This window comes from Pipra filicauda, unplaced genomic scaffold (assembly GCF_003945595.2).
Source record: "Pipra filicauda isolate LSUMZ 115617 unplaced genomic scaffold, ASM394559v2 scaffold299_size895176_pilon, whole genome shotgun sequence".
Taxonomy (NCBI): domain Eukaryota; kingdom Metazoa; phylum Chordata; class Aves; order Passeriformes; family Pipridae; genus Pipra; species Pipra filicauda.
Genome location: NW_024104419.1, coordinates 161277 through 174306, shown reverse-complemented (window position 1 = coordinate 174306; position 13030 = coordinate 161277). Strand labels below are relative to the sequence as shown.

The 13030-nt window shown below is 42.8% G+C and overlaps 1 protein-coding gene across 3 annotated transcripts in view; it reads left to right on the top strand.

The window, feature by feature from the left end:
• The window catches only part of EYA2 (EYA transcriptional coactivator and phosphatase 2), an 81539-nt gene that overhangs the window by 40254 nt on the left and 28255 nt on the right, over nucleotides 1–13030 (top strand). For all 3 annotated transcript variants that reach the window (XM_039383069.1, XM_027745944.2, XM_027745947.2), the window contains one exon: nucleotides 2217–2333. In XM_039383069.1, the coding sequence (XP_039239003.1) occupies nucleotides 2217–2333 (117 nt within the window). The remainder of the gene's footprint in view (nucleotides 1–2216; nucleotides 2334–13030) is intronic.

Below are 13030 nucleotides of genomic sequence, written 5' to 3'. Positions count from 1 at the left end.
CAGCTGGGGGATTCACACAGAGAACTAATTAAACCAGCACTCCTGGCAGAGGAATGCCTGGTAAACCGAGCATCAGCAGTGTCCTCAAGCTCTTGAGGGAGCTGAGAAGTTCTTTCCATTCCTAAAGACCAGAGAGATGTTGCTCTTGTTTAGGTACAGCTCTATAATAGAAAGCTTTGGGCTCCTTATTACTGGCTGGTCCCCCGAGTGCTGTGTCTTGCACCATTAAAATGACTTCTTAGTTTTGTTTCTTTTGTGCTCTTAAACACCATAGTTTATTTGGCAAATACAGTATGTCTTCCCTACAAAAAACTCTTACACAGCCACTGACAAGGCTTTTGCTGATGGGGGGTTCAGTGCAGCAGTCTGGAGGATCAGGGAAGTGGGCATAGCAGAGCTGGAGCTCTACCAGGATGATGAGAGGAATGTTTTAAGACCCTCTCCTGGAGCTACTTGTGTGTTTGCATCAGCTGGCTGATTTCCAAGGCAAACTCTGAACAGTTGTCCTGTTAGAGCAGGTGAAAGTAGAGCCATTTGCTGCTGCCTAGAGGCTTTAGGGTATGCATGTGTCAGGCCCATATGCTGCTTATAAATCCTGTGGATGACCTCTTAGCATCCTTGAGCAATGGTTTCCCTCCCCCAGCCCCTACACCCTCTCTAAGATACTCAACACAGCCTATGAAAAACTCCACCTGGCTGGCAACCAAGAACAATGAAGCAGTATTGTTTTTAGGCACAAAAATAAAACTGGGCCAGTTTCTAGACAAAACAGAACATTGTGTGGAAATTAATTTGGTGCTAAGTTATTTCGCTGTCTGACAACAATTTTTAGACTTCCAAAAAGGCTCATTGGCTGAAGATTAATTGTACCCAGGGTAGGTTGAATGCTGGCATGTGGAATGCTGATGGAATTGAAAAGCATGGGATGTGGGGAAAAGTGGCTTCTGTGTGCACACTTTGCTTCCCCAGCAGGGATGCAGCCAGAGATTTGCACCAGCACGTGTTCCCTCCCTGTCCAAAGAAACGTCCTGCCTTTCACTGTGCAGCATTATCATCTTCTTGCTGTCTTGGACTCAAACTGCATCACAGCTCCTCTCACCTAAGGCTAAAATAAGTGATTTTTATTAGAGAAAACATGATCTGGGAGGACTTATTCCAACCTGAGCAAACACAGACTTGATGCTTTTAGGAGTCATTTGGCTGGAAAACATCATGTTTGGGGAAAGGCACCTGAATTCAACTTGTCTTTTGCCAGGTTTGCCTACAAGTGCTAAAAGATGGCAGCAGCTTGGGAAGTGTGTAAATTCAAGCCCCAAACATCAACAGGGTCTTTGTTTGGTCCCATCACTTGGGCAGTGTCCAGTGGCCATTTTTTGATGTGTGCAAATAGACATGCAGAGGAGGGAAGGATCACGCCCACGGGGTTGGTAATAAGATGCACCTTTGAGCTGTTTATTTTAATAATACAGCTGTACAACCTCGGCAGCATCTCAGAATAAAATATCAACCCCTTTCATTACCAGCAAGGGTTTCATCTTGCAATGTTTAATTCAGCTGTTGCTGTTCCCCCCTGTAAATTGTCAGTTTAATTGCCTGGGTTTAGAAATTAAAAGATTTTTGTGGCTTCAGGGCTTACCTATTGTTCCTGAACTGTATGTTATATCTAACTGAATAGATGATAACCCTCCTGTATGACTTGCCAATAAATGTTTTGATACCAAAGCTGAAAATAATAATGCAAGTAAAAAATAACTCTGTAGAGAACAGAAGTCTTGAGGTTATTTCGCTGAAGATCCTGTTGCTTTGTTAATCTTTGCTTGCATCTGATAACTGTTCAGAAAGTTCATGAGTCAGTGAGTTTGTTTAATTATGAAACAAAACTATTTGTTCAGAAATTGTTTTGGAAAACAATATTCTTCACGGTTGTTTACCTGCCTTAGCAGAAGTGCATTCAGATATGGATACAGGATGTAGCTGACTCAAATATTATTTGTGATTTGTTTGTTTGACTGTTATTTAGGAGGCCTGTTTGAGTAATGTGCATGTAATTAAATATATGTGTATTTAAATATGAATATATAAAAGAAAGTGTAGGAAAGAAGAGTTTATTAGTGAAAACGTAGCTGGTAAATTGTTAATTACTGAAATTGCTTTTTTACACCTTTATATGACAAACACTCACGTTCTGCTCTTGGTTCCCACTGTATACCCCAAAGGCATTAAAACAGAGGACAGCCTGAGCCATTCCCCAGGACAGAGTGGATTCCTCAGCTATGGATCCAGTTTTGGTGCCCCAGCAGCAGGACAGGCCCCCTACACGTACCAGATGCACGGTGAGTACAGCTCAGGGCCTGGCAGGAGGAGCTGTGGCTGCTCAGAATCTCACACCCCCACGCTGGACCAGTTCTGCCAAAATTACTGTGGAAAGCTTTTAGGTGTAGGCAGCCAGCACAGCGATGGAGGTAAGTCTGTGGCAGATCTGTTTTGCTCATCAAGGCATTGATTTCTGGCTGAGAGACTGGATTAACACTAGTTTACCCCAGAAAAATTTCAAGAAGATCAATATAAGCTTTGTCTTCCTGCAGAAATTGCATTTTCTTTCTTTTAATTAGTTCTGTGGCTGCATACCTGGGATTGTTGTGTTAGTGTGAGTTCCTGCATTCTGAGTGGAAGCAAAACAAAAAGGTGGCTTTACACTTCATGCCAACAGTCCTGTCAGTATTGTACTTCTTTCTGCCTTATGCTGACCTGAACAAACTGCTCCGTGGTTAAATTGCTGTATACTCTCTCCACTAATTCTTTTTTAAAAAGCTGATACTTTGATACTAAAAAAACCCGTGAGTGACTCCACTGGAGGAGGGCGAATGCACGAGGCTAAACCTCTCCCTTGCCTTTGTCCTCCCCTTTAGGGATTTTCCAAGGGTTGGAAAACCAAAGCGTGATTGCATGGCTTTCCCAAGTTGTTGTACAAGCTGTGGGAAAGGGAAAGAGATCAAGTCTGTCACTTTGCTTTTTGATATTGTTGGGAATTTGGGGCGAAATGCCCTGTTGTGTCATTACTGTCCCCCTTGCAAAACTGTCTCTGTCAATTCTCTTAATTCTTCTCAATCCTGAAAGTGAAAGGTGGGCACACACATCCACTTTGATTTGAAATCTGAGAGTAACTAAAATCCTAAACAGTTACGCAAACTGGGAAACAAGGTAAAATTCATTTTATTCTAGAAACTATTTAAGAAAGCTGAGGACTAAGAGTTGACCCCCTCTGCTGAGACTGCACATGCTGCTTTTGTCAGAGCACGTATCTCTAACACTAAGCTGGTTTGGGAGGCTTGGATACCTCATGGCACATACTGGAGACATCTGGGTTGAATGTGGCACAAAAAGAAATCAAAATGGTAGCCTATGGGTTTGGGGTTTTTTGTCACGGTGACTCCTGCAGGTTTCACCTGTCCCACGTGTGCTCTCTCGTAGCTCACTGAGCTGTTTGAGAAGGCAGACTCTTGGCTTTCTTGGGACTGAAGCCTTTAAGGTGGCCCCTTTGTTCAGTCAAGAGGTTTAGACAAGCAAATTTTGTGCATCAGCACTCGAAAATATTACACTTGAAAACAATAGTGACGCAGCCACGTGTTGTACCAAAACATGCTGAGAATTATGTGTATGAGTGTGACTGTTCCCTAGGGCCATGCTGTGGTATTTGGTGAAATCACTTCTTTTCAGATATTTCTTCCAGAGAGATCATTCAGCCACTTCACTAAGCCTTTAATGCAAAAGAAAACAGAGGAAAACAGTTTCTGCAAGTGGCAGGTGCTCACTCCGAGGCACAGGGAGCAGGAGTAAATGTGCCTCCCTGTAAACAAGTATTTCCACCCTTCTTCTCCTCGCTCCTGAGAGGACCAGTCTGAAGCTCCCTGACCATATGGTTTATTTACCTTGCTGAGTGCTAGTGAAAGGTTTGAGTGAGAAGTCAGGAGCCTTCCTGTGCTGAGTGCTACCGAGGAATGTGGGCTCAGTGCTTTCCCACGCACAGCACTGGGGGGTGGGGAGGGGATCACTCCCAGCTCTCCCTGCTAACCAGCTCCAGGACCACTGAGACTTCTGCCAAGTTCACATCAGTCCTTTTGGTCGCCCTATTGCTGGTGATGGGCTAAACCAGCTGAAAAGGGCAAATTTTTATTGATATACTTGATCTCAGAGCGCAGAATATTCTGTGGGAAGGGACCCAACAGGATTCTCAAGTCCAACTCTTAAGCAAATAGCCCGTGCTGGGATAGAACCTGCAACCTTGGCATTATTGGCATGCTTTTATAAAAAACAAATTTTAGGGGGCTTTGAGTGAAGCTTTTAAACCTTCACTTCAGGGACAAAATGTTTATTGCATCGTGAGGAAAGAGGGCTCATGAGGAGGGTGACGTGCAGGGGTCCAGCAAGGAACGGTGTCTCCAGCAGCGCGCGCTGCTCGGTGCAAGGAAAAAATCTTTTCTTAAGCTCTTCTCTGCTAATATTGTAAGGTGGTAATAGCACAAGCACGTGAGTGAAATAACTTTATACTGTTTGCCTCTGTTGAGGAGCAGCTCCCAGAGCAGGGTAGTGAACTCACCTGCAGGTGGGTGCAGGTGGTCGGATCGTGCAGCCCGAGCGGTTCCTCCTCACTGTCCCCTCAGACATGAGTGACATGGTCCAGCAGCGAGTAAGTACCCACTGTAGGGGTGTTACACCCATCACCAAGGAATAATTGGCCTCTTGGGTGACAAACCTGTGTCTCACAGGGCTCTAGGACAGTGTCCTTCAGGAAGTGCCAACATAGTTGGTGCTGGTTTGTCTCCTCTCATGTTTGCTTGGCACCAGCCTCCCCTCCCTGCTGGCTGTGCTCAGTCACCTGGTACTTCTAAACCAAATTCTGCTCCCTGGTAAGGGCTGTTGTTTGCATTACAAACACAGGTGATGCAGCTGTAAAGGGGTAGCATTCAGCTTTTCACCTTGAACTCCAGTTGTATCCTGGTTCTTGAGTGAGAACAGGATCTGCTAAAAAGCGAAACAAGGATAGAGCATTCTTTTGGTCATTGAGTGGTAAAGAAAAAGAACTATTTTACAGGCAGCCAGAAGGGGAAATCTATTTTCATGCTTCCCTGGCATGAAAATAAATTAAATGTGGAAGAGTTTGTAAGCCAAATAGCTAATGCAGTGTGTCAAACACATATATAAATATAAAAGATGAGACTGGCAAGTTCCATAGCTCTTAAAAATGACAGGAAACTATATTGCAAAGGTAATGTAGATTGAAATAATGATTTTAATCACCATGTAACAATGGATATAATAGACTTTGTGTAACATTCAGACTGAAATCTTGTATTCACTTACTTGCTCTGAAAGAGTGACTTTTTTTTCTCTCCCTTTTTTTTTACCAATGTTGTTTCATGTCAGTATTTATTTAAAAAAATATTAAATTATTTGTTTTGTAATGAAGATATTTGAAATGTGCATGTGGCCAGTCTGGGGATAGCAGTTTAGAGTGACAAATCTCGAGAGGAGGTAACAGTTTGCATTAGATTCTTGTCCTCAAAGCAGTGAATTTGTAATGCTGGTAAAAAAATGTTGCTTCAGGGTCCGTGCCACTTCTTAATCAATCCTCATGTAAGTGAGTTACAATTGCAGCACCAAATAGCCAAACGCCCTGGGCTTGGTATTAGAAGTATATTGTGATTTTTAGCACATGTTTTTCTAAGTATACATTTTCTGACCATTTAGCTGTTCAGTGATTTCCTCAGACTTCTGGTAAAATTATTATTCAGTGATAGAAATTGAACATGAGACACAAAGATTACATTCCAGTTCTGCCCCTAAAAGCTCTCTGTCTTAACTGGCCATTGAGGAGACTGCTTGTTGCTGAGGGGGGGGAGAAATCTTTGGAATATAAGAAACTTAGCATTTAGTGAGCTGTGTAAAACACAAAGAGAAAGCTGTGCCAGCATATTCACTAACACAGAAACCCAGCAGTTATGCAGGGAGTGCAATGGCAGCTTATGGAGCGTTTCCTGTGGTTGCATGAGCATGTGTTACCCCTTTATTGCACATCAGGCCATCTCTTCTCAGCTTGGCATTAATTCCTAGACAATGCCTTGCTCTTCAGTTATTATTGCTCAAATGACAGCTGGTATGAAACTATGAAGTTGCACAACAGTTAAAAATGGCCAAAGACTACTGTGGATACTGTCATTGGGCAGGAAAACATTGGATTGCTTTTTTTGTTTTTTTGGTTTTTTTTAATATCCAAATCTATCTACCCACAAAATACTTTTTACATTACAAAGGAAAATTCAGTTATGTAACTGGGATAACTTTCCTTTGCCAAGGAGTTGCAAAGCAGTATTGAGTTTGGTACAGGCATAAATTTGGGACCAAAGACCTATGCAGTGAAATTCTTTGCTACTGCTAAGCATTTATTTTCTTTGTAGAATCCTTCTGATCAGCTGTCAAATAAAGCAGCATTTATTTTGTGCAACACTGATTTAAAATGGACTAATTATATATGTTGCTTATGTTTGTGGAATGAATTGGTTATGGATTGTTCTCCTGGCCTGAGACCAAATAAATTCTGTATAATTAATCAATTAAAATGTTTTTTTTATGCTGGAAACATTTTGACCCTTGTTGATACCTGGATAATCTAGACAGACTTTTTTCCAAGAGATGCCTGAATTACTTGCAATTGTGTGCCAGTTTGTGTGCTACAAATTTAATATGAGGTCATAAATAGCTATTTGGCATAATTAGTTACCTCTGCCTGCATGAACTTTGCAGAGGAGGTGGATGTTTAATTTTAAGCTTGAGTTTTTAAGTACTTGGTGATGAAAACAGTGGTGGAATTTCAATCTGCACCTGAGAAACGTGGATCACACTTCAGCATACAGACAGTGAATCCATAAGAAGTCCCAGAAAATAAGGGAGAGCGAGGGCATGTTCTCAGCAAACTGTCACTCTCACATGCCTTAGATTCATCAAATTAAAACCTCAGTAGAAAACGAGTAGCCTCTTTCAAAAGGTTCTGCTTCCCAGCTGGTTTGCATTAATTGCAGTCTAATACCATGGCAGTAAAGCTGTGCTCCACTCTGTGGTGAGTTCAACAGGGAGAGGCCTCTCTTCAGGAGGGGTCAGACCTCACTTTTTACAGTGTAAATACGAGGTTCCTTTAGCATAACAGCACAGTCTCCCTTTCAAAGGTTTTTAAACACCAGGGGCTGACTGTGCTCCATTTACTTTGTTTTAAAAGGAGCTATCTTCCAGGAGAGGGGAGTCAGGGGGAGAGGCAGAGGTGTTGACAGTGATGCACTGGGAGCTGCAGGGGTCTGTGCTACTGCTGCCCACAGGGAAAGCTCTGCTCTGACCCTTCCCGTGGAATGGAAATCAAAAATTAACTGGGACAGTAAAAAATAGGAGTCTCCTCTAAGACAGAGCATTTACTTTGGAGGTATCTTGTGTCTGCTTGAGTTTTGTGTGTCTGACTGTCTTCAGGCTTGCAAGAGGTGACACTGGGGAGGATGGGACCAGGCAGGGCAGTCATGAATGAGAGAGGAGAATAAGGTAGAAGAATAAGAATAATAAAGGGACTGGGTAAGGAAAATATAGTTTGTGGTGGGGTATGATGAGGAAGTGGGAGCTAAGAGAGAAGAAAGAAGTGATGTTTCCCTAACCTGCTGCTTGACCATCTTGGGAGCCTTTCTGCACGTCAGATAGAATACTCAAAACATGGGTTAATGAGCAGAATCAGCATAGAAAACACTCCAGAGATGTTTGGATGTCACAGAGATTTCTGTTCGTGGATTTTGCTTTCATCACTTCTGTAGGATGTAAAAAAATCCAAAAGCATAGGATGGTAACAGCTTGGGAAATTGTGAACTTGGCCTTGATTATTCAGCTTATAGTGCAGTTGGCAAAGAATATGCTAAAATGTTATAGAAGCTTCACTGAATAATTGATTCAGTATACCTAGTGATGTTTTCTTCAAAATATCTAGAAGGCAATAGAAGAGCTGGTGTAAAATTACACATAAAATTCTGTGTCAGGAAACATCATACCTGCATAGTCAAGCACTTGAAAGTTAGGAAACACCAGACTCATGATGCTGTGCAGTATTGGTGCTGCTTTTGTTGTATCTCATTTCCAAACTCTGTGTGAGGTAATGCTCTGGTGGAAAAAATAGAATGTAATTATATGATGAGAGACTGGGATGATGTTTGTGGACAAGCACAGTCTGACCCTGCTTCAGTCAGCACAGGCTGTGCAGCTCAGGAGTTTCTGAACTGCTGTGCTGGCACAGGATAACACTTGTATGGGCCTTTTTATATTTAATTTGGATGCCCTTTCTGTTTATGTTGGCAGGGTTTAAACAGTGACACTACTGTGACCTCCAGAACTATGAGAATACCTGCACTGTCTGAAGAAGAGCCCATTGACAGTTATTAAAGATAAAAAGAGGAGGATATAAGCTGGACTTAGAAAGCCTGTGACTGGCAGGTTAATTGAAGCTGACAAGGCAATACCAGGGCAAAGATTACTCTACTGTTGTTTTTCTTACACTTTTCTCTGAGCATCCTCTGTTGGCCACTGTCTGGCTCTTTTCCTGGAGGCCTTGAAGTGCTGGAACAGGGTGTAGAGGGGCTGGAAAAGCCTCGAGGCAAATGCCTGGCTCTGGAGTGTTCAGTTGAGACTTACAGGGATCCTAAGTAGCAGGTCAGAGAGTGGAGATGTGCTGCCCAGTTCCCTCTTTTCCACTGGTATTTAGAGGTTTGCTCTGCTCAAGAGGAGGAGAATTGCTAAGTATGTAGCTATGCTGACAGGGCATATTTTTATCCCCAGTTGCATGATAGGAGATGTGATAAGACTTGTTTGATTTTAATGCTGAGCTGGGAACTGGAGTCTTGTGGCCACTACTCAGCACTGGAGGTGGCAAATCCAGCTTTTCTTTATCATGTCTTGTTATCCATCAGACAAGGATTGTGTCCAGGATGAAACTGCATCTGGAGGAATCTTTACTCCTTGGTGTCCATGGAGTCACCCAAATAGTTTGCTGATTGTTTTCTCCAGCAAGGAGGATTGCACAGAAACAGTCTGTATCCCATTGTAAGCATGTTGACTTTTTGGCCCAGAACGTTCCCTTGTGATTTGTTTTCGAAGAGAGTCCAGAGTGATTTCCTTCTGTAGCTGCAGCATCATTTGATAGAAGTGGTTAAAAACACTTTCCCAAAATACAATAAAATCTAACTGCTTTCCCATGCTTCAAATCCTGAGAGTAACTATAAACCATCCCAGCACTTTCAACACCATTGTTGAGCTGGATTGAGCTATACAGGTGACCAGGCTCGAAAGGATGGTAAAAGCCAGGCCCTTAAAACTGCTCTGGTCATCACTTATTAAAGCTCTTTGAGGCTCTGTGGGTTGAGCACTCCCAGGAGCAGCAGCAGGGGAAGAGCTTTGACTGAGAAAAACTGTAGCATGAAATGTGTTTTCTGTCACTATTCAGGGTGCCCTCAAACACCTGGTCAGGCCCACAGGCCTGCCTGGGATAGTGGTGGGAGGCAAATGGACATACTTAAAATGAGTTGTGTATCTGAGAGTATTATCTGCAGGAGGCTTTCATATCCTTCTGGGAGCAATGTCCTATAACAGACACTGCTGATGTCAAGTGCTGTAACATTGTAGAATCATGCTTTTCATCTAGGTTAATCTAGTGTGCTCTTCCCTGCACTGTCTGAGCCCTTCCAGACAGAAATACATGACATTTTGGGGAAGGGTTCATTACATCTAATGGCAAACAGTTGAGCAATATGCTGCAAAGTACATATGGGTTGAGTTTTTCTTCTCTTTTAACAGGTCAGATAGTCTTGAAATACCTCCACAGCTGACAGCCATGCAGCATTTTATGAGTCTTCTTGCCCAGTAAATGCAGGCAGATGTTGTAGGATTTGGAACCTTACAAGGCACTGGAGTATAGCTGGTGGGAGGTAATTCTGATGAGTGCTTAACCTCTCACTAAAAAAGTAGCAGCTTGGAGAAGGCAGTATTTACTGCAGGAAACATTAGCTTGTCAGAGAGCTAAAGCACTGCAAAGAACCCCTCTGAATGACCATGCAAGTCTTCAGCCAGATGTTCTCCCCAGCACAGAGTGGTGCACGCCCTGCAGGGAGGAGCAGGGAGGCCTTTGCATCACTCACAGGCAGAATTGCTTCCTGTAGGAAAGCAGCTCACTGATGTGAGAGTGCCCAAGCCATTCTATGCAGGCTTGTAAAATACCATGGAAATCAGCTGACCCCTGCAGGCATTTATTTTATTAGTCCTAAATGATCAAATAATCCTTTGAGAGAACTCTCTGTGGAACCACTGTGCAATTCATCTGCAAGTGAGAGGAAATGCTTGGATCTAAGCTCTGTTATTCTATATTTGGGGGGGGGTTAAACCATGACACAAACATATTGAGAAGTGTCCATGGTAGTCACCCTCAGTGTTCCTGGAGTCACAGTTGCTGCTGGCTGCCCAGAGAGCTGGGATAAACACTGAAACTGTCCTCCTGGTTGAACCTTCTCCTCTGACTATTGAGTATTTCACTGAGTGCTGGAAGAGCAAACCATCCATTTTTCTAAAGATAGCAACTTATTCTAATTTGAGCAGTACAGGAGACTTGGAGAACACACCCCTGATGTCGGGCCCCTCTGACCTGTGAAAGGTAAGGACACAAACCTGATTTTCAAAGATTGCTGTGGCTTTGATCTAAACTCTACCACAGGCCCATCCTGTCTCCATGATCACCACTCCCTAAGACACCACTGTTCCTATATCATGCTGTGTATTTGTAAAGTGAAAGAAAACTTTCCTTTAGCAGTGCCAGAGCTTAGTTCTGAATATACTGAAAATAATCATGAATATTCCCTTCTTTTCTTTGCTCACTCATACCTGGCAAGGAGGGGAAGAAGTGCAGTTATTGCAGTGACTGAAAGACAAATATAGTAACTAAGGGAATGAGAAGCTGGCATGAAAGTTTTTGCAGGAACCCAGGCCAGATCACGCACCATTGAAATGGTCATTGGCCATGGCATAGATTTTTAAAATGCTTGAATTAAAAAGTGAATGAAGGGGAAATAGCAAATGAAATCCATGTGTAGGAGAGCAGGAATATAACATCAGTCAGCTCACAAAGAGTTTCTCTATACATGTTGCCCTTGGACACTCCTGTAGAGAAGGGCCACATTTTCCTTATCAGGGGAAGATCGTGGCACTGAATGTGCCTGGCACAGGCACATCTTTTGTGGGGTGCCTTTCCATGCAAATGTGTTTGGGATATACAGACTTTACAGGAACACTTAAAGGACTGTACATCTGAAGGGCTGTTCTACTTTAGAGTCCAGATTGTTTTATTATGAGCTAAATGTTCTTTAAGCTACCTGTGAATGAGGGCATTGTGACATTTAGCAACTGGCTTGATTGAACACAGATGTGAGCCATATTCCATGTGGAGAAGATCCAAAGGGAGAGATCCTAGGCTTGTTTCTGATTTGCAAGGAGGAGTTTGAATGCAATTACTTGACATTGAGTTACCAAGATAGATGGAAACAAATCTCTTGCTCACACATCTGCAGTACTGGAAATGTAAAATCGGCCTGAGTTTGAGGTTGTGGGCTGCCTTCAGATGTCAGGCAAACAAAGCTGCTGTATATGAAAGCTGAAGTCCTGTGGAAATGGGCAGTATCCCCCCAGAAATGGGAGGGGGCCAGACATTTCTGTACATTGCTTACCAAGAGGCTTCCTACACAGCAGTGCTTTCTGATGTCTTCCAGTCTGTGTCTGAATATTAGAAAAAGTGCTATTACCTGGGAAAACATTTGGGGGGAAAAAAAGTGGTTACATGAGGAACAGGGCTGAATTATAGCATACAATGTCTGTTGATAATTTTCCAGTTTCTTGAGTGTAAAATTTACTGATGCAAAACTGAAATTGCTCAAGGCAGAGTTCATTTTGTTGTGGAAGTGTTTATTTCTTATCAACAACTTAAAGAAGAAAAGCAAACATTTGGGGCCATTTCTGATGCTGAATTCTACAAAACTGCTCACAGAAAATGTCACTAGCAGGCTTCATTCTCTGCTCCTGGAGTGAGAGGGTTTATCTTTGTCTTCATTGCTTGTGGCACTTGTTTGTTCTCCTGGCATTTGAACTGAGGGTGCAACGCTGAAAACAGTCTCTCCAGTCTGCCCTGTGAAGTGGAACAGGGACTGAGCTACAGCAGTCCCCAAGATAAAGGTTGATGCTGGAATGAAATATTGCTGAACCTGAATCTTTTAAGAACTTTTTTTCCCATGCAGATAATTGATTTTATTTATTTATTTTTCTCCCAGCTTTGCATCCTTGTTCAGCTGGGAAGAAATTCCAAGTGTTTACTAACTTTGGTTGTTTGGTTGTCTGGAGTGCCCTTATCTGTAATTGTTCTGCTGTAACAACACTGAGCTGCCAAGATACGGTGAGCTTAGCAGCTCTCAAGGTGTACCCTGGGGAGAGGTTTCCATTCTTTGAATGTGGTGCTGTAGGGCAAGAAAAAGAGTTGTGTTTGATCTCAGTTTAGACAAACTATGCTCAAGTGATACTCCTTCAGGATACAATGACAGGAACAGAGAAGAGAAAAAACCTGAGTTGCCAGGCTTGTTGAACTTCAGTTTATAGGAAATACCAGTCTTAAGCACTCTGGCAAAGTATTTAAGTGTGCAGGTAAAAAAAAAATCAGGAAGTTTAAGTTTCTGTCTCTGTACCACAGTCCTTCCTTTGGAAAATCCCCTGGGCTGAGGGAGCCTGTAGGGACACCTGAGCTTGGGTAGCTCAGCTAAAATGACAAAAATATATTATACAAAACCACAGTGCAAAATCCACCACGCTGGGTCTAGTCACTGTGGGAAGCTATGGAGCAAGAATCATTCCCCATCCTCTCACCCCTGCATTTCCACCCTCTTCTCCCTGCTCACTCACCTGCCCTGGGTGTGCATGGACACAC